Here is a 20,978-nt window from a genome sequence, read left to right on the forward strand (position 1 = left end):
TATAATATATGTATATTTTAATGTATTTTATATATTTTAATATTATATATAATATATATATATACATATTATAATATATTATGTTTTACATATTAATAATATATATTATATTATGTATATAATAAATTTTGATTAATTTGATTTTTTCGGTTCACCCAATTTTCAATCCTAAAAATCGAAACTGAAATTGAAATTTTTTAAAATCGAATTAATTGAATAAAAAAAAACAAAAACCAAACAAATCAAATTAAAAATTTCCATTCGGTTTTTCGATTTTAACCTAACAATGCTCACCCCTATCCATAAACCAAACTTAACCAGAACCAATCAGAGTTTTTCTAGATCGGTGTAACCTGGCGTAAGTTAGGGAGAGAACTTTGACTTTGACTCCCAGCAGTAAGAGATTACTTGACGTTAAACCCATTCATTCAATATTCAAAATTTTTCATAAAACCGAGTTACGGAGTTGTCATCCACCGTAGAAACCGTTTGTAACTGCAATTTAATTATTTTAACGACTTCTAAAAGCAATAAGTCTCAGTTAGCAACTTCAACTGTTAAAAAACGGCCCCTCCTTAGATAATCATCGATCACATTAATATAAAATGGTAACCAATAAAATAACCATCATCATACATCAAAAGATTAGAAAATTAAAAAATAAGATGAGTTGCCAAAGTTTGACTTTAGATCTGAAGTACTGTCATGGATAAAGAAGTTCATGGAAGAAACAGCTGCTTCCTGTGTTGGTGGTTCATATATGGTCAGCAAGTTTAGCCCCAGAACCATAGTATCTCTTGAGCTATTTTCTCATGGCTTCCAGTTATTGGAAACACATGGTCTTCTTGAGTTCTGTGGGTGAAGAATCCAACCAAAACTTCATTGATGATTTGTATACATCTTTGGTTCAAAGAGGGGCTCAAACGATCAGAGATCATGAAGAAGTCAGCAGGAACGGAGAAGAAATTCCACCTGAAGTGCAGAAAACAATGGAGGAATCAAGGATTTCTGTCATCGTTTTCTCCAGGAACTATGCGTCTTCCAGATGCTGCCTGGATAAACTTGTGAAAATTCTAGAATGCAGAAGAAAGATGGGCCAATTTGTTCTGCCTGTTTTCTATGACGTCCATCCGTCTGATGTGCGGAAACAGAGTGGATGTTTTGCCAAAGCATTTGCCGAACACGAAGAGGAGCACGGCGTAAGGATGGAGAAGGTGCAGACGTGGAGGACAGCTCTGAAGCAAGCAGGAAATTTGAGTGGATGGCATCTAGACAACGCTACCAAAAGGTTCTTACTGAAATTTAAACAGCTCCTTTCAATTTTGTATGCAAAATTGCATAAGCTAATCTATATTATATTATAATTATAAAAAGGATGAGATAGACCTTATCAAGGAGGAAATAGACCTTGAGTTTGTAGATTTGGTCATTCTCTATTGTGAGGGCATAAAACATGATTTGGATGCCACTCTTCAGTTCATTATGTTCCCTCTCATTAGTCCCATATTTAAGGTATTTTTGTTTTCCATCATTAAACTCTATTAATTAAATAATAGGTAAGTGTGGTGAAAAAGAATATTTCTATAATGAGGTAAATTAAATAAAATATAAAATTAAAAGCAATTAGAAGATTAAACCATTTTCTTGTTTAGGTGGTGGGATAATAGTGCAACCTTCTTGTTCAAATGAGTCAACCCATGATATAATTTTCTTTCTTGTTCATTTGGCTTGCTTTGGTTCATTCTATTGGAATTTCTCCTTTGACTGACTCTCTTGGTTGTTTTTTCTGGATTAGTCATCCCCTTTGTACATATTTCTCTCCTTTATTCTTTGAATATTATATATATTTTACCTTTTTCAAAAAATGGAAGTGCACATAAATTTTGTAGAAAACATTTAGGCACATTCTAACATTATAAATTCATCATATAAAAAAATAAATGTGATAAGTAAAATTATTTCTATTAATAATAGAAATGGAATACAACAATTAAATTTGAACCAAAAGCAAATATGGTTTTTCCATCTAAGTTGCGGGTTAGTGGTTCAACTATCTAGGTCAAATGGGCCGGTCAACCCATGGTCTCATAACTAAATAATATAAAAGTAAAAAATAGATAGAGATACAAAAAATTATAAAAAGTATAGAAAATTTGTAATAAAAATTGGGCCTATCTCTAAATAGTATATATTCATCATATTGAAAGTGTAATAAATAAGATTTATTTTTATTAAAAATGGAAATGAAATATAAAAATTAAGGAAAAAAGAGAAATAAAGCGTCACCCACTACCCCTCGTTGATTGGGTAAAATAGTTCAATTTCGTGACAAGTGCATCTAGAATCTTGATAAGGTGACAAGTCAAACAATCTAACTGGTCAATTTGATCATGTAATAAAACACTGATAAAAAAATCAATGTTCTAATAATCGATTCGAACTACATTTCTCTCCCATTCAAACAAATCAACTAGTGATGATGTCTTAAATCAGCCAATACACATAAAAGTAATATAACAAATGTGATAACAATTTAAGGATGTGTTTAATATTATATATTCTTCATATTAAATAAAAATATGCGTAGAAAAAGAAACATACTTTTACTAGTGATGGAAACACTGAAAATAACACAAAGAAAGAAAAATAGAATTGATGATGACCTACCAATGGCGCATGGACTTAGTCAAATAGGTCTAGTCATTTAATTAGTTGTTGACCAAGGCAATGGTTTTTGTAACAGTGGTTTTGGGTTGAAATATGGTTTGAGATTTATCCAAGTGACAGATCAATTAATCTAATTGTTCAATTTACTGCAAGTTCAAAACATCAATAAATTAAAGATTTCAAGCTAGATCTTTAGGTTTAAACGCAATAAACCCACCTTGTAAATCATGCTTTCATTACTTGTCTTTGTTACATGGGTTCTGATAAGAACACCAAAATTATCACCATCAGCGCATTTGAATTGCCAATGCAATAAATGTGAACATTTACTAGTGAGCCTAAAATGAATAGAAGTTATTAATTGTAGGGTTTTTCCTGGTAATTAATTTTTTTAAGATTTCACAATGGAAGAATAAAAGATAAATAACAACCTTAACCTTTGCATTAACAAAAATAATAAATTTTCTCTAGCTAACAGCTCATGAAAGCTTCTAAAAGTTAGGTGCACCAAGAGGAAATTGCAGTCCTAATTATGCTTACTTTAAACACTTAGTAGTTTATTACTTCTTTTCAATTTCGACTTGATTCCAGTTTTTATGTTTATAATTTGACCAATAGTATATAGCTAACACTACTAAATACCATCACATTGACTATGTATTTCACTTCTGGTTTAATTTTATATATGGCTTAATTATTTCAACTGACTACGCATTCATTGATTGATTTATCTTTCTTTCCTTAACACATTTGTTTTGCAATCGGACAGGGAGCAGACATTGATCATCAAACAAATTGTGAGAGTGGTTTTGACCAAATTGAGTAAGACATTGTTGGATATTACCACCTACTCGGTTGGAATAGACTCCCGTGTGGAGCGTGTGAACTCACTTTTGAAAATTCATCAGTCAGGTGATGATATTCGCATTGTAGGAATCTGCGGTATGGGTGGAATAGGTAAGACAACCATTGCTAAGTCTGTATACAATCTACTTTTTCACAGTTTTGAGGGCAGTAGCTTTCTTGCAAATGTTAACGAAGACTCTAAGAAATCTAATGGTCTTGTCCTTTTACAAGAAAAGCTTCTTTCAAACATCCTAAAGGAAGAAAGATTAAAGATAAGTAATGTTGATGAAGGAATTACATTGATCAAAGGAAGACTTGGTAGTAGAAGGGTTCTACTTGTTCTAGATGATGTGCATCAGATAAACCAATTAAATGCTTTGGCTAGAGAGCGAAGTTGGTTTGGTGCAGGAAGTAGAATTATCATAACCTCTAGGGATGAAGATGTGCTAGATGTACTTCATGTGGATGAAAAGTATAATGCAGAAAAATTGAGTGATGATGAATCCATTCAGCTTTTCAGTTGGCATGCTTTTGGAATAGATCAGCCTAAAGAAGAGTATTTGGGTGTCTCAAAAGATATAGTACATTATGCCCAAGGGCTTCCTTTAGCTCTTGAGGTGTTGGGTTCTTTCTTGGCTGAAAACAGAAGCATGGCTGAATGGAGAAGTGCTTTGGAAAAACTAAAAAGGATTCCTTACAATCAAATTCAGAAAAAACTCAGAATAAGTTTTGATGGACTAGATGATGATGAGAATGCAAAGGATATATTCCTCGATATTGCATTCTTCTTCATTGGAATGGACAAAGGCTATGTAACTACAATATTAGATGGTTGTGGTTTCAACGATTCAGAAAATGAAATTGGTATCCTTGTTCGTAAGTCTCTTTTAACAGTCAATGAAAACAATGAGTTGAGGATGCATGATCTACTACGGGACATGGGAAGAGAAATTGTTCGTGAAGAATCTCTAAAGGAACCAGGAAAACGAAGCAGACTATGGTTTCATGAAGATGCCCATTATGTATTGGAGAAATGTAAGGTAATGATAAAAAATACAAAAGAATCTCTTATATATATTTGTGTGAATATCAGTAATATATAGGAATTTATATATTTCATGTGTATGTTAATATCTAGGATTGTCAATGAACCAGTTTTGGGTTGGGCCCATCCAAGTCAAAATCAAATTGGATGGATTGGGTGGACCAATAAGATATATTGAATTGGACCAGTCCAGACTTAATGGTTCAAGGTATTTATTAGATTGGATTTGACTTGGTCCACCCGTAATAGATTTATATATTGGATTGGGTCAGACTGAACCAATATCTAGTCCATTGATAGAAGAATGCAAGTGTCAATGGACCTGGGTTTGGGTTGGAATCAATTTAAATTAGAACCAATTTGAACAGATTGGACTGTCCAGACATTGAATTGGACTGATCTAAAATGGTCCAGAGTATTTTATTGGGTTGGATTGGACCTGGTCCATATGTAATGGACTCATAGACCAGATTGGATTGGGCCAAATCTGGTTCAATTGACACCCCTAAATTATATCTATATCTATATCTATATCTATCTATCTCTCTCTCTCTCTCTCTCTCTCTCCTCTCTCTCTCTCTCTATATATATATATATAATTTGTCATTTAAAATAGTCTAAACAACCACAGAATGTTCTTGAATTAGGATGCGTTGGGTCACACATGTTCATATCATCACACCTTTTTTTTTTATTCATGCTGCAACGTTTAGCATGAAATCCCTTCCCATGTAGCCAAAATAAAGCCTTCTTTGTATTGGATTGGATTTGTTTTCTTGCTCCTTAATTGCAAATGATTAATTAATTTGCTTTCTTTTTGCCATGTGACAAAAGAGAAAGAGCACAAATCACACTTTGAATACAATAACTGATTGCTTTGAAGTTTAAGACACATAGAAAGTGAGAACCACCATGCATGCTTAAAGTGAAAAAATATTTTGGGACTACAGAAGGCTTGCTTATTGTGAGTATAAGTTTAAGAAATAATTAATTACTAAGGCTGCGTTTGGCAATGATGCAAATTAGCGTGAATGCAAATATATATAGTGTAAAATGGTCCATATAAATTGCAAAGTCATGTTAGTTTTGCATTGACAAAGTTACCTTCTTACCAAATAGATTTTTAATTAGCTGTAATGGTTGTAAACAAAAATTCCAATAAAGTCTATGCCTTTTTTTATCAAAAGCCCACTTGAATGCAAATTTACTTCTTTCTTATTGATGTACTTTTACATCTTATTATAAATGTAAATATGCATTGGTCAGTCATTTGTCAGTGCATAAATGTAATGTTGCCAAACAGAGGCAAAAGTGAATCAGAGTGCAAATTTACCCTGAACCGGCCGGGATTTACACTCTATTTGCATCGTTTTCAAGCGCAGCCTAAAGGACTAGAACATTTCGACTTTGAAGTCAATATCATCATATTATAGATGAGCAAATTAAGAATTTATTATCAATTAAACTGTGCATGTATATAAGCATTAGTTGCTCATTAAAGTTTCTAATCAGGCAACAGAAAAAATTCAAGGCATTGTACTAGAAAGCCTATCCAGAACAGGTAATCTACAATTGACAACCGAAGCATTCGATAGGATGAAAAAGCTAAGACTACTCAGAATGGATTATGTAACGCTAACGGGGTCCTACGAGCATGTCTCTGGAGAGTTAAGATGGCTGTGCTGGCATGGTTTCCCTTTGACATTTCTACCGTCCAATTTTAATCTAGAGAACCTCGTTGCTCTTGATATGCAACATAGCAGATTGAAACAAGTCTGGAAGGAAATCATGGTATATACAGCATTAATTTCTCTTTGTTCTTCATCTTTCAGTAGTAGTTGTATATATATTTCAAGCATGGAATTAATGAAATTAACTGATTTCTTCCTCTTTTCTTATATATATGTGACAGTTGCTTGAAAAATTAAAAGTACTTGATCTCAGTCATTCCTATTACCTTACCAGAACTCCAGACTTCTTGGGACTTCCCAACCTTGAGAGATTGATTCTTGAAGGCTGTACCAGCTTGGTTGAGGTTCATGTTTCTATTCAACTTCTTGATAGAATCATTCTTCTGAATCTGAAAGATTGCAAGGAACTAAAGGGTCTTCCAAGCAGCATTTGCAAGTTGAAATCTCTTGAAAATCTTATTCTCTCTGGGTGCTCAAAGCTTGAAAAGTTGCCAGAGAAATTAGGAAATATGGAATCTCTAACGGAGCTTACAGTAGATGGAAGTGGAATAAGACAATTACCTTACTCCATCTTAAGCTTGAAGAAGCTCAAGATATTATCTTTAGAAGGATGTAAAGTATCATCAGATAATTTATTCCATTCGTTCTTCTCATCAATGCTATCTCCAGGAAAGAGTAGACCTGATTCCAATCTCCTACCCAATTCTTTCTCGGGTTTATACTCCTTAAGTGGCCTAATTCTCAGCAAATGCAATCTGTCAGAAGGTGCTATTCCTAATGACATTGGGAGCTTACAGTCGTTGAAAGTATTGGATCTAAGCCACAACAATTTTACTAGTCTACCATCCAGCATCAGTCACCTTTCCAAGCTCGAGGTTCTTGAGTTACAGAATTGCAAAATGCTTCGATCACTTCCAGAGATTCCGTCAAGTTTAGAGGAGTTGTATGCACCTGGTTGCTCATCACTGGAAGGATTCTCACATTATGTCCAAGAGTCAAGTATCAGTTGCCTGTCCAGACTCCTTCGCATTAATTTAAGCCGTTGTACACGGCTTCAGTCACTCCCGAAACTTCCTTCAAGTTTGCAGGAATTAAACCTTTGTGATTGCGAGTCATTGAGTTTATCAAATATGCCAAACACACACAGCTTACTACCGTTTGAGCTTCATGACTGCAGCGAGATATTTGAGCTTCAGGACCTTGGTAGATTGGCATCTTTCGAGGTAATCATCTCTTCATCTCTCTCTCTCTCACACACACAAACACATTAAAAATCAGACATTACTAACATATATATTTATGCTTCCCAAAAAGCCATTTTCACAATATCCAAACAAATACAATATTTTATGGATACTTTTTCCCAAAACTGAATGAATTTTTTAGGAAGATACTTAGTTGGAGGACATGCATCCTACTATAACCATTTTACACACTAATTTTAGGTTTTACGAGTTTAGGGTTTAAGATTCAAGGGTTGGAATTTAGATTTTAAGGTTTAGGATTTAGGATTTAGGATTAGAGTTTAAGTGCTTAAAGTTTAGGGTTTAAGGCTTTAGAGTTTAAATTTTTAGAATTTAGGATTTAGGAATTTAGGTTTTAGATCTAAAAATCAGGAGGTGGTACCATGCATGTCCTCCAACTTGTTCAACATTTTCTCTCTTCTTCCGTTTTCATCCACCATCAAACTAGGACCAACTCTCTTCTTCAATTTTATTAAACTTCACCCTATAGTTTGTATTTTACTAAAACACCCCCTATAGTTTGCAATCGATTTACCAAATCGACCTAGTGGAAGATGATAGTTTTGACCCTAATGTCCATTTGAGTCAATTTAATCAAAAGAAAATAAAAAATACCATTTCCCCCCTAGTAAGATATGAACAACCACTTTGGTTCTATTTGGTCAATTTTGTTTCATGTATACGAAGAAGTGTTAAGGGTACTTTTGGAATTAACAATCCTGGGCCCATGCTCTTGAACATTTTCGACTCAGTTTAGGTGATCATGTTATTATTTTCAAATGGCAAAGTAAACACTTCTTAATAAAAGGTCGATTAAGTAAATAGGTTGCAAACCATAGGGGGTGGTGTTTTAGTAAAATGAAAACTGTATGGTAGGTTTAAGTAAATCCATGAAATGAAACTATAGGAGTGTTCTTGTAAATGACCCTATAAAAATAAGAGAAAATCAAACATGTACTCTGTCAGTTTGATTTTGTAGAAAAGTACAAATACAGAGGAAATCAAAGATAAGAAGAAACAATACAATGCCATCTTTAATAGATTTCTTCTTGATAATAATAACAATCAATAGAAAAATGTCATTGGATATATGAAGTCCTTTTAGAAGTAGCTGAGATAAAGAGTTAAGGCCCCCCTTTGGTTCGTAGGAATAGGGGTCTGGAATCGGAATCGAAATGAACTATTCTGATTCCAACTGTTTGCTTGGGCAGAATCAGAATCTCATTCCCATTCCTGCTGGAATGGCATTCCCCCATCTGAGGGAATGGTCATTCCCTGCCTCTCTCTTGGGAATGAAATCTCATTCCTATTGATTCCAATTCCCATTCTCATTCATGTTTGAACAAAACAGACTATATAGGCCATTCTGATTCCGACTCCGGAAGATTTTGATTCCAATTCCAACTGTCAACCAAACGGGCCTTGGACCTGCAAAAGTGTCACCGGAAGAACTTTTTCTTAAAGCCCAGTTTGGAAGGAGTACAAATGCAAATATGCAGAGCACAAAACCTTCTATTTTGTATTATTTTATATGTATTTGTACTGTACATATTTGCATTTATACTCTTTCCAAACTCAGCCTAAAAATCATGGACTACATTTCTTAATTATATACAAATATTTAAAAATGCCCATACCAGAAAATTTCCAATTTTTATCTAAAAGTTGAAATTTGTATTGCCATTAATTGATGGTATTTTGGCGACATTTTCTTTTCCCTCTTGGTGGTATTGAAAAGGGAGAATTAAGGAGATAATGGGATGAATGTAAGCCTTATGCGTACTTAAATCAACCCTCACTTCATATTTTAACTGATAAATAACATAATAGGATATGGTTAGTTGAATGCATAAGTAGCTACCCCATAACACATTTTTCGGTACTAGCACTATGAAATGCACCTCAACCACAAAATTTTGCCCCATAAACACATACTTTTGGGTGGTGTTTGGCATCGATGTTGTTGCTCCAGAAAATGGTGATATATCAGCGCCACATTGGAAAAATCGGTGCTCCAGAAAATGGTAACATGTTTGGTACCGTTTTTCCATAAAAAACGGTACTCCAAACCACGCCTTGGAAATCAAGAAGGTGTGGTCAGGGGAAATACCGAATTCGACGTTTTCTCAATTTGGAGATCATTGCTGCCAATGAGGACATGATGTGGCAGTGACGTGGACTTCCTATAATGGATACAAGTGCTGAAAACAGATATTGAGCACTGGTACTAAACAGAAGGTATTGTTGTTGCCCCAAGAAACATCCTACCTGATAGCAACATTTTCTTAGAAAACAGTGCTGTATATGCAACATCGATACCAAACATATACTTGGTATACCAGCACTATGAAATGCACCTCAAGCAACAAAATTCTTTGCCCCATAAACACATATTTTGGTACCGGACATCACCATGAAATGCACCTCAAGTTATAAATTTTATACCATACCTTCATTAATTCATTCATCTTGCAACACTAAAGTGTTTATGGTGCAACTTTACAGTTAAAGGTTCATTTGTTGGTACTAATACCACAATATGTGATTTTGCACCTTGGAATTGCTCTCTTCAAATATATAATTTTTCTGCTCTTTTAATTCTTTAAATTTATTGCTGTTTTATGATTCAATGTAGCAGATAATTTCTGAGGATGGTGGGCTAGAAGCCTTCTTTTATGAAGGTAATATTCCAAAGTGGTTTCATCACCAGAGCTTTGCCTCTTCAATATCTTTTGAGGTTCCCCTACTTTTAGATCACAAGGTTATTCAAGGGTTGATCTTATGTGCTATGTATGAAGTCGACAACAATGACAAAAAACTATTAGCTTATTTTGCTTACCTTGATGCCTATTTTGTTAATAAGACCAAGAAAGTTGACTGGAGATATCCTGCTAATTATGGAGGCTCTGTTCTCTTTCGACATGACACACACAATATGTGGGTAGCTTACATTCCACATGCTCAATTTGGGAATTTGTTGAGTGGTGGGAATCAAGTGGAGGTCTCATTTGAATTGGGGTCAGTTTCCAAAGTGAAGAAGTATGGGGATCAATCAGTTTTCAAGCCTGATGAGATGGCAATCCAGGTGAAAAAGTGCGGGATCCATTTTTTATGCAATTTAGATGAAACCAGTTCACAGGAATGTGAGTTATTGCAAGTTGGGTGAATTAGTATGGTGCTGGCACTAAAAAGTATCAGTTGTTGTGACAATTCTACACTGGTTTTGATTTGTTGATACTTTAGTTTCTTGGATATTCCGCATTAGATCTGTTTTGGGTTTTATTGTTTAAACTAAATTTAATTTACCACTTATATCTCCAACAGAAGGGATCCAGTGGATAAATTCCAATATTTTGCTCATCACAGATTTAATTTATTTGTACTCCATCTTCTTAGTCCTGATCATCAATGGGTAAATGCTTACGTGCATTTTTCTTGCTGACATTTTCTAGAAAGGATCTAATGGCTACACTCCAAATTTTATATCACATAAAGTGGAGAAACATTGGAATATAGTCACTCCCAACAAATGGTAAATGAAGTTCTATTTATTGTATTCTTGGACCTCTTTAAATTTTATAAAAGTATCCAAAAGATATTAGTAACTCAGTTATCACTAATTACAAGAGAATTTAGGAATTCATTAATTGAAATGATTATTAATTGTCCCTTTATTTAATTTAGTATTAAATGTTCTATTTATTATATTAAAATTTTTTGTTAATATAGAAAATTAAATGTAAATACTAATTTAATATTAAATGTCTAATAATAAACACTAGAAAATTTTAACAAATTTGATGAAAAATAAAGCCTATGAGGTAGGGGGCATGTCGAAACCTTACCCCTCTAAAAAGACTACGAGGGGCTCAACAGTTCATAGAATATACAAAATGTTTGAAGAGGCTCAAATAAAAGAAATGAGTCTAGATCAGGTAGGCACGTCATTGTAATCACATTAAATGAGCATTTTCAATTTATTTTTTGACATGTTAGCCCGAATTAGCATTTTACACTAGGCCTTCATGCCAGTTCCATTCAAAATTTGATGAAGTCCAACCCAAGCCCGCCCAAGTTGTACCCCTAATTATAAACAAATCTACAATTAATAAACCCCCTGCATCTCTAGTTAGTTTTAAACATTCAAATAAATACCAAAGGCACTTGTAGGGAGCCTTACTGGACCCCTCAATGAAACCGAAAGCCTTAGCTTGGGAGATGCCATCAACAATCACCCTGAAATATTCAGCCACTAAGGCCATGTTTGGTTCATTGCTCTGGGCCTCTTTTTCTTAATTCTTGCTCATTTTATGCAAGAATGGACAAGAATGAATAACATTAGAGTGTTTGGTTACAAAATTCTTACTCAAGGCCACATTCTTTTTAAAATGAAAAATCAGTCCCATTGCACAAAATTTGACTAGCCTGCAGAATGAAAATTAATCATGCCCCATCTTGCTCATTTCATTCTTTGAGGAAACTCTACCTATAAAACTGTTGCCAACTTGCCATAGATGTTTACTTTTGCGAAAGCATTTTTATAAAAGTACTTTTACATGAAAGCACTTTTGTGAAAATACTTTTACAAAAACACTTTTACGGAAGTACTTTTATGAAAGCACTTTTATAAAAGTACTTTTACGAAAGCACTTTTATAAAAACACTTTTACGAAAGTACCTTTATGAAAGTACTTTTATGGAAGCACTTTTATAACAGTACATTACTAAAACACTTTTACAAAAGTACTTTTGCGGAAGTACTTTTACAAACGTACTTTTATAAAAGCACTTTTATGGAAGTACTTGTATGAAAGCACTTTTTATAAAAGTGCTTTTATAATAGCACTTTATGAAAGTATTTTTATGGAAGTGCTTTTATGACAGCATTTTTATAAAATCACTTTTATGAAAGTAATTTTATAAAAGCACTTTTACAAAAGTACAAAAGCACTTTAGGAAAGTACTTTTATAAAAGCACTTTTATGAAAGTACTTTTATAAAAGATCTTTTATAAAAGCATTTTTTCGAAAGTACTTTTATAAAATCACTTATAAGAAACTACTTTTACAAAACATCTATGCCAATTGGTAAACATTGACTATTAGAGACCTAGGCTGGCGGTTTGTGAATACCGACACTTTTTTGAAGAATTAAAATGAGCAACATAGGACACTTGTCAATCTGAAAAGAATTCATTTTTAGGAAAAAAGCATTTGGTTCATAGCAATATTTTCTCATTTGGCTTATTTTTACCCATTCTTTTCCATTTTAGAATTTCATCTTGGATAAGAATGAGAAAGAATGAGAATTGAACCAAACATGGCCTAAGTTTGTACCCACTCCATATTTCTAAGCAAAGGCAAATAGAAGATTATTTTGATGGTCATGACAAATGCCACCACCACCACTAATACTAGGATTTATCTTTGTGGGCCCATCAACATTAATCATCACTTTATCCACTAGAGGAGGAATCCAAAAAACAAGCTTGAGCTTAGGAAGAGGAACAAACCTAGGATCAAGACCTAGGCCATCTGCAACCAATGATGTATAGATCTCTCCTTGACATTAAGGCTATGTTTGGTTTGAAGGAAAAGGTGGGGAAAGGAAAGGAAAGGTAGGGAAGCTCATACAAGGTTTGTAAAGGTTTCTTTACCTTACTTTTCATTTCCTTTCCCTACTCTTTCCTTCAAACCAAATACAGTCTAAGAGTAGCTGAGATCTCTCTTAACCATAGAATAATTTTGGAAATAATAGAAGAAGAAGTGTTACTCCTTCCCTCCATAAGTTTGTCGTTACACTCCTTCCATAACTCCCACAAAATAAATGTAGTATAAAGCATCCTAGTGCCAAGAATGGGGCTAGGAATGAGCATGCGAAGTATAAGGGGTAGAGACAGAAGAAGTAGAGGAAGAGTTGTAGCCTCTTCTTAATTTTGCTTAGGATTTCGTTCCCCCCTTTTCGTTAGGGGGCATCCTTTTTCTGGATTTTGAGGGGGGGGGGGGGAGTTGGTCAATGGGATTTTGATTCCCATTGACCAAGAATCCCAAGTTCTTTTTTCAGATTTATGTGGGGACTAGGGAAAGTCTATTTTCCTAGGTATCACTTACCTGGGTAAGTGATACTCATATCCTAGGTGGGTAATTAACTTTCCCACCTTGGGGGGAAGTTATCAACACTTTAATGGGACAAAAATGCTCTTTGTAATAATGGATTTTTATGACTAAAATGGCCTGCCTTATTTACATGGGAAATAAAAGAACATGGGTTAATGCACTTACCTGGGTAATTCTTTCTTTGGAAACACTTATCTAGGTAAGTGCATTTACCCGGATAAGTAACTTACCGAAAAACGAACGGGGCCTTAGTGTTTTGTTTTCTCCAACTTGATTGGTCGGGCCGTAATTAGTTGGTTCTTTCAGTCCCCCCCTGTCCTGGTTTGTTCTTTTGTTTGTTAGGGTTGGTTGCCCTAGTTTGTGGTTTGTTTTTGGTTGGGTGATATCCCATGTTTGAGGAGCTCAGGGGCCTCCATCGTACACACCTTGTATGCCCTGGTATACCCTTTCTGTTTATTATTAATAAATCTTACCTTATCCTTTTCAGAAAAAATAAAATAAATTAGGGCGATAACCCAAAATCCATCTCTAATGGGAGCTCTTGGAACCTGCCAAAGTTGCCAATACAGAACCCAGCTACCCACTGTATCCTCAGAATTAGGGCTGTCAATTGGACTGGATTTGGTTCAATTGGATCCAGTCCACTGTGAGTCCATTATAAACCAGGTCCAATCCAATCTAATGAATGTTTTGGACCAATTTGGACCAGTTTAATTTAATGTCTGGACCTCCAATTTGTTCAAATTCGTTTTGATTTAGATTGGTTTCGATCCAAATCTGGTCCATTGACACATATATTCTTATCTTATATCAATGAACTAGATATTGGCTTAATCCAACCCAACCCAATATAAATTTGTTATGAACAGACTAGGTCCAATCCAATATAATAAATATTTTGGACCGGATTGGTCCAATCCAATATATCTTGTTGGTCCGTCCAAATCGTTCAAATTGATTTTGGACTGGACGGGGTCCAATCGAAAATCGGTCCATTGACACCCTTACTCAGAACAAATATTTATGTATTAGCAGAATAGCTCTAGACCTTCGAAGCCAAAACACTATATATCTATGAAAGATGCTGTAAGGGTTCCTCCTTATGCTCTCTGCAACTAACACAACGCGAGAACAAATAAACTCCTAGCTTCTTTAGATTCATGTCAACACTCAACAGGGATCCTATTGTTCACAATTCTCCAACAACTAAAAGATATATGTGGAAGAATTTCTGTTAACCAAATCCAACCCATACCTGTCATTTGGCGTCTAGGCCGAAGAACCTCTTTCACCACTTTCAAAGAAAAAGCACCATTTTTACAACCCATCTAGACCACACTATCCTCACAAACATAAGGAAAAAATACAAGAATGACAATGTTCTGTACCACATTTTCCTCAAGGTACCCACAGAGTTTCTCCAAATCCCATCTTCCATGCATTAAACAGGAAAAAATCTTTAGCCTACAACCTTAGTTGAGCCTCAGCTCTAAACCCTCACATGATTAATAAATAGCTCATCACCAGTCCACCTACAATCAAACATTAATCTCACCTTTCCCCACAAGCCATCTGGAACTAGATGTCTAATAATATTTAAAAAATAAATCAATCAATTAATTTGGTTGGCCCATTCCTTGCCAAAGTATCCTATATTATTATTAATTCTCTCCAAATTTAATTTTAGATCAATTTAAGAAAGGATTCATGGATATGTCAATAAAAAGTATAGAATATAGAAGACTAGAAGTAGTTCATATTTTTCAAATTTTAGTACTAAATACACTAAAACAATTAATCAAAAATATTATAAATATAGCATTTATCTATATTGCATATAAAAATGGATTGGGTCAATGTTAGCAATCCAATTGTCTTGGGCCATGGTGGGTCAATAGTTCAATGGTATGGGCTTGTGACATCATAAATCATATATAATAAAAATATAAAAATAGATAAATAAGCAAAAATAAAAAAAATTGCCATAACTTCAAGGCTATAATCGACTTGTATTCAGTTCAGATCTAGTGATATATAAATCCAATTTGATTATTGACGAACATGCCTTCTGAGTGGATTAGTGGATGTTTAGTTGGGTTAGTGGATGGAGTAAGTTGGTTTAGGTTTTCATGGATTACAGTGGGCTTTATAATTTCAACTTGTTGGGTTTTTTTTTGTAGAAATAGGAGGACCTACACAAGACGGGGGTAATAGCAGATTCTGTAAATGGAGTAATAGAGGCACCATAATCTGTAGCAAGCCACCGTATCATTGGAGGTGTAGCAGTGATACCAATGTTTGTAGAGGGAGCATAAGTTGGACCAATAGCATATGGAAATCGACCTTTGAATAAGACTACATAATGTGAAACAAATATCTGCTTAGAACTGATATTGTATACTCGGTACCATTTTGGCCAATTGGGTAACCAACAAATATGCAGGGAATGACACAAAAAGAGAACTTGTCCCGTCCACTCTTGAGAGTACTTGCATAACATATACACCCAAAAACCTGTAGCTGATAATATGAAGGTGATTTGTTAAACAACATCTCATAGGGTATATTTCCATTGAGCAATGATGTAGGTAAATAATTGATTATATATGTTGTTGTCAATATGCATTTACCCCATAAATGAATTGGCAATTTGGCCTAAAATTGTAAAGCACGTGCTACTTTAAGATGATGATGCTTACGTTCAACCACTCCATTTTGTTCTGGGGTATCTACGCAAGAGCGTTGATGTGTAATGCCATTTGTAAAAAAGAATTCTCGCATTGGAGTTGAGAGATTCTAATCCATTGTTAGACTGTATGCACTTAATACAAGTATCATATTTAGTCTTCACTAGACTTGTTCATGGGCTGGGTAGCCCGACGAGCTAGCATGGCCTGACCCATTCTAAATCGAGTTTGGACAAAGATTTCAGCCTGCGGGCTTATATCAAGCTCTAAAAGTCAGGCCTAACTAGTTTTCAGGCCGGACTTGGACTTTTCCAAAACGCCCAACCCAATAATATTATATAGGGAAAATTCCTTATCAGTAACCTATACTTTGACTCGAGTGATAATTTGGACTTTAAAATGTGATAATTCAGTACTCAAACTTTCAAAATGTGACAATCCAATACCCGGACTTTCAAAATGTGACAATCCAATATCTGTTGTTAACCAATACGCTAATCAGCCGTTAAGTGACATTTGAAAAGTAAAAAATGCCCAAAGAATGCCATCTAACTCTCTTTATCAACCATCCAAACATTGATAATAAAATGAACAGTCCCAAATTTTAGATTCTTCTAAACAGTCACCAACTTTTTTGAATAGAAGAGGCTAGGATTTGCAACTGTTCAGTTTTTTGGCAACGTTTCGTTGGTTGATAAAGAGAATTATATGGCATTCGAAGGGCATTTTTGACTTTTCAAATGTCATTTAACGGCTAATTAACGGACTGGTTAATGGTAGGTACTGGATTGCCACATTTTGAAAGTTCGGGTACTAGATTGTCACATTTTGGAAGTCCAAATACTGGATTGTCGCATTTAATTAAAGTTCGGGGACTAAATTGTCACTCGAGCCAAAGTACAAGGTATTGATTAGGAATTTTTCCTATTATATATATAATAGAAATATAATATATATTTTAATAATATATAATATATAATATATAATTAATATATTATAAAATACCTATCAAAACCAGGCTTTGGGCTCGGGCCCAAACCTAGTGATATTCTAGTGTTCACCATATGATAGAATTGGTTGAAAACTTAATAAGAGTTTGGCTTACATTTAAGTAAAAAAAAAAATAGAAATAATAAATAAAAACAAATTGCCATAGTACAATCATCATTATGATAAAAAAATACTTGGCACTAGATAGAGAAGAGGTACAATAAGCATCAGTTCAAATCTGGTGGAAGCATGACTGGAGCTTATTGGGAAGGGCTGGCGAATCAGTTTCGCTCACAAACAAGTATTACTGTTATTTGGTGCTGTTGAGGATATCACATCTCCGCCCCACAATGCCCCATAGCACATCGCCGTCGTGTAGTGGGAACATCTTTCAATCTGATGATCATCAGTTCTGGTATTATCATCGGGAGATATTTCTAATACACGGCGGAGATGTGCTATGCGGTGGAGATGTGAACTCACTGCTGAGATGTTCAAATTAGTAATTAATAAAATACTATTGTATGAGGCATGGCCAAGATGGTGAAGGAACGGCGGATGGAAATGTGAAGTGATATAATCCAACAGAGACTCGACCCACTCTAATCAACTTCTTAAAGGTTTTAAATCAACTTCTTAAAGTCTTGTAAGGCACAAAATGTAGGGAAAAAAGAGACCACGGTGTTCAAATCATCTATAAGTTTGCTAATGGAAATGAGACTACATTGAAATTCTGGTATGAACACGGTATTCTTTAGAACTAATGTTTTAAAAATTGACTATTAGAGCATATACTTTGCTCATGCGATTCTCAGCATGCTCGAGTGTATGATATTGAATCGTTCAAGTCCTAGAACTAATAAACCTTTTTGATGAGGGTGAATTTGGCCCTCCAATGATGTTGTGACACATGGTACCTCGGAACAAGTAGGTGACACCCGGAACCACTTAGGCAACAACTTGCCTTAGCCAAGTAGGTGACACCCGGAACCACTTAGGCAACAACTTGCCTTAGCCAAGTAGGTGGTGTCTGATTTGGTGACCTGGCGGCCTAGCATAGAAGCGACCTGGCACAGGCGCGACTTGGACCAGGTGTGCCTTGGCGGCTTAGCCCTGGCGTGACCTGGTGCAGCCTGGCACAGGCGCGACCTGGTGGCCTGGCCCTGGCGCGACCTAGCGGCCTGGCCTTAGCGCGACCTGGCGGCCTGGCCCTGGCGTGACCTAGTGCGCCCTGGCACAGGTGCGACCTGGCGGGACCTGGCAGCCTAGCACAGGTGCCAACCTGGCGGCCTAGCCCAGGTGCGACCTGGCACGAACTGGCGGCCTGCCCAGGCATGACCTGGCAGCATGGCACAAGTGCCAACTTGGCGGCCTGAGCCAGGCACGAACTGGCAGCCTGGAACAGGCGCAGACCTGGCGGCCTGGCCCTGGCGGGACCTGGCAGCCTAGCACAGGTGTCGACCTGGCGGCCTGGCCCAGGCGTGACCTGGCATGAACTGGCGGCTTTCCCAAGCGTGACCTGGCAGCACGGCACAAGCGTCGGTCTGACGGCCTGGGCCAGGCGCGAACTGGCGGCCTGGCACAGGCGCCGACCTGGCGGCATGCGAGACGTGCTCGTTGACGAATTCGGCATGCATATCCTAACACTCCCACGATCCTTGGAAGTTGGCCCACGTGCCGAATGATCCGGAGGGTGGTCAACGTGCATGGCGGTTACCTCCGGGAATCTCGAACCACTTAGATGACCTCACGAGAATCTCGGATACGGTGTGTGAAGCACATGCCAAACAATGCCTATATAAAGGCACCAACCCCAATGACATGGCGGGGGGGGGGGGCAAATAAGCATATTCTAGCTCTCATAGTTTGTGATTTTTAGCTCGCAGTCTATTAGGAGAGTACCGACTTAAGCATCGGAGCGACCTCGCTGGTTCAGCCACCCCTAAAGAACGACGAAGCTCAACAATCAATCCAACTCGCCACCAGCCCGCTCGGCAACTAATAGGCAGCTTAGCCCTCTGGTTAGCTCGACACCTAATAGGCAGCTCGGCACTCTGGTTAGCTCGACACCTAATAGGCAGCTCGGCCCTCTGGTCAGCTTGTCACCTAATATGCAGCTCGGCCCAGTCAGTTTGGCACCTAACCTGCCCAGCTTGGACCAGTTCGGCACCTAACCTGCCCAGCTCGGCTCAGTCAGCTCGACACTCAATCTGCCCCCAGTTCGGCCTGGTCAGCTCGGCATCTAGGTCCTCATCCAGCAAAAGTTCTCCACTTCAGCCTCTTAGTCATCGGCCACTTGGAAGCTAACCAAATAACGAGGTACTTAGCCAAAAAATTTATACATCACTAAAAATTGATTCGTCACTTTTCTTTTATCTTTCTCGGCTGGGAATTCTTTTGCGCCACACGCACAATTTAAGTAAAATAGCTCAAGATCGAGAGATTATCTTTGTGTAGTAGGGCCAAATCTCGTTTCAAGTGGAAGACGTGGGGTGCATTCATTCCATGGCTCGCCTCTAGGTAGCATAGTTCTTGCCGTTCAACAAGCAAGATGCGAGAACAATGCATGGCTGTTGGAGGTATTCGGGTAATACGGCGGTGTTGGATCTGTGAGAGTTAGATCCCCGCCGCTGTTCCAGTGGCCATCGTCATTTCCAAAGAAAAAAAGTGGAGGAAACAAAGGGGAGAAGGGAAGTGGAAATTTAGTGAAGACAAACCCCAACCACTATGGCATGTATACACTGGCCGAAGCCTCAACCAAATCATGTTTTGGAGCATCCCCGGCGAGGACCGCCTAAGCTAATTCTTGGTCTTATTGGAGTTGATCACCACAACCTCCTCCTCCGATCTCGGCCTCTTCCCCTGCTGAGGTGTAAATTCCATTGAGTGACATTGAAGCTCTATGGCCCTAGGCTACACGCCCAAAGTCCTAACCGCTTGCGCCTTCCTCGTAGCCATGGCCTTCATACACCGAGTTCTCTCCTCTATGCCAGCCATGTCCAAGTCTACATAACTCATCACAAAGTTAGACAAGCTCACCAAAAAGAAAGAAAGACCGCGTAACCCATGGACCGAACTGGGATTGATTAGTTGAAGGGCACATTAGCCCAGCCATGGTCAGCAATTGGGACGATGTGTACTCCTCGATGTGCACTCGCACTATCCTCCTCCTAGCAACTATCTCCTCCTTTGACAGCTCGATCTGGGAAGGACCCTTATTCTTGGTCCTCGGAACGGACAGGGTGAGGGAGAATGGCCAACCTTCTCGACATTTCACAAAGAAAAAACCCTCTTTCCAGTGCTTAATGGAAGAGGGGACCCCAACAAGCACCTTGGTGTTCGGCCTGGCAGACAAGTAGTAGTACCCCTACTTGTACTTCTTCAAGTGGAGAAAGTATCTAAACATCGGTAGGGTGATTTCAATATCTTTAAGAGTGTAGTACTACAGTAGCCCGACTAGGTACTAAAATGAGTTCAACATCAACTAAACAAGCAAGACCCAGTACTACCTTAGGTCGACCACTACCTCGGGATCTAAAGGAAACTTAAGGACAACTATAAAATTGTGGACATATACACAAATTTCCTTGGATAGGCCGAAGAGGCCCTCTCCCCAATCCCAAGACACCTCAGTTCGTACTCCTCGGGAATGTGATGCATTTCTCGGATCGGAGTCAGGTCGGCCAAAGAAA

The 20,978-nt window shown here is 37.1% G+C and overlaps 1 protein-coding gene across 1 annotated transcript; it reads left to right on the forward strand.

Moving 5' to 3' along the window:
• The first annotated feature begins 680 nt into the window (after positions 1-680).
• Positions 681-10,833, forward strand: LOC148844143 (TMV resistance protein N-like). Its single transcript, XM_088957606.1, has 5 exons — positions 681-1,288; positions 3,437-4,553; positions 6,071-6,349; positions 6,471-7,472; positions 10,132-10,833. Exons 1-5 carry the CDS (start codon positions 813-815, stop codon positions 10,657-10,659), a joined length of 3,402 nt encoding a protein of 1,133 aa, XP_088813732.1. The 5' UTR covers positions 681-812; the 3' UTR covers positions 10,660-10,833.
• The last annotated feature ends 10,145 nt before the right edge of the window (positions 10,834-20,978 follow it).

This window comes from Nelumbo lutea, chromosome 8, assembly GCF_056320005.1.
Source record: "Nelumbo lutea isolate HS-2025 chromosome 8, American lotus-T2T, whole genome shotgun sequence".
NCBI lineage: Eukaryota > Viridiplantae > Streptophyta > Magnoliopsida > Proteales > Nelumbonaceae > Nelumbo > Nelumbo lutea.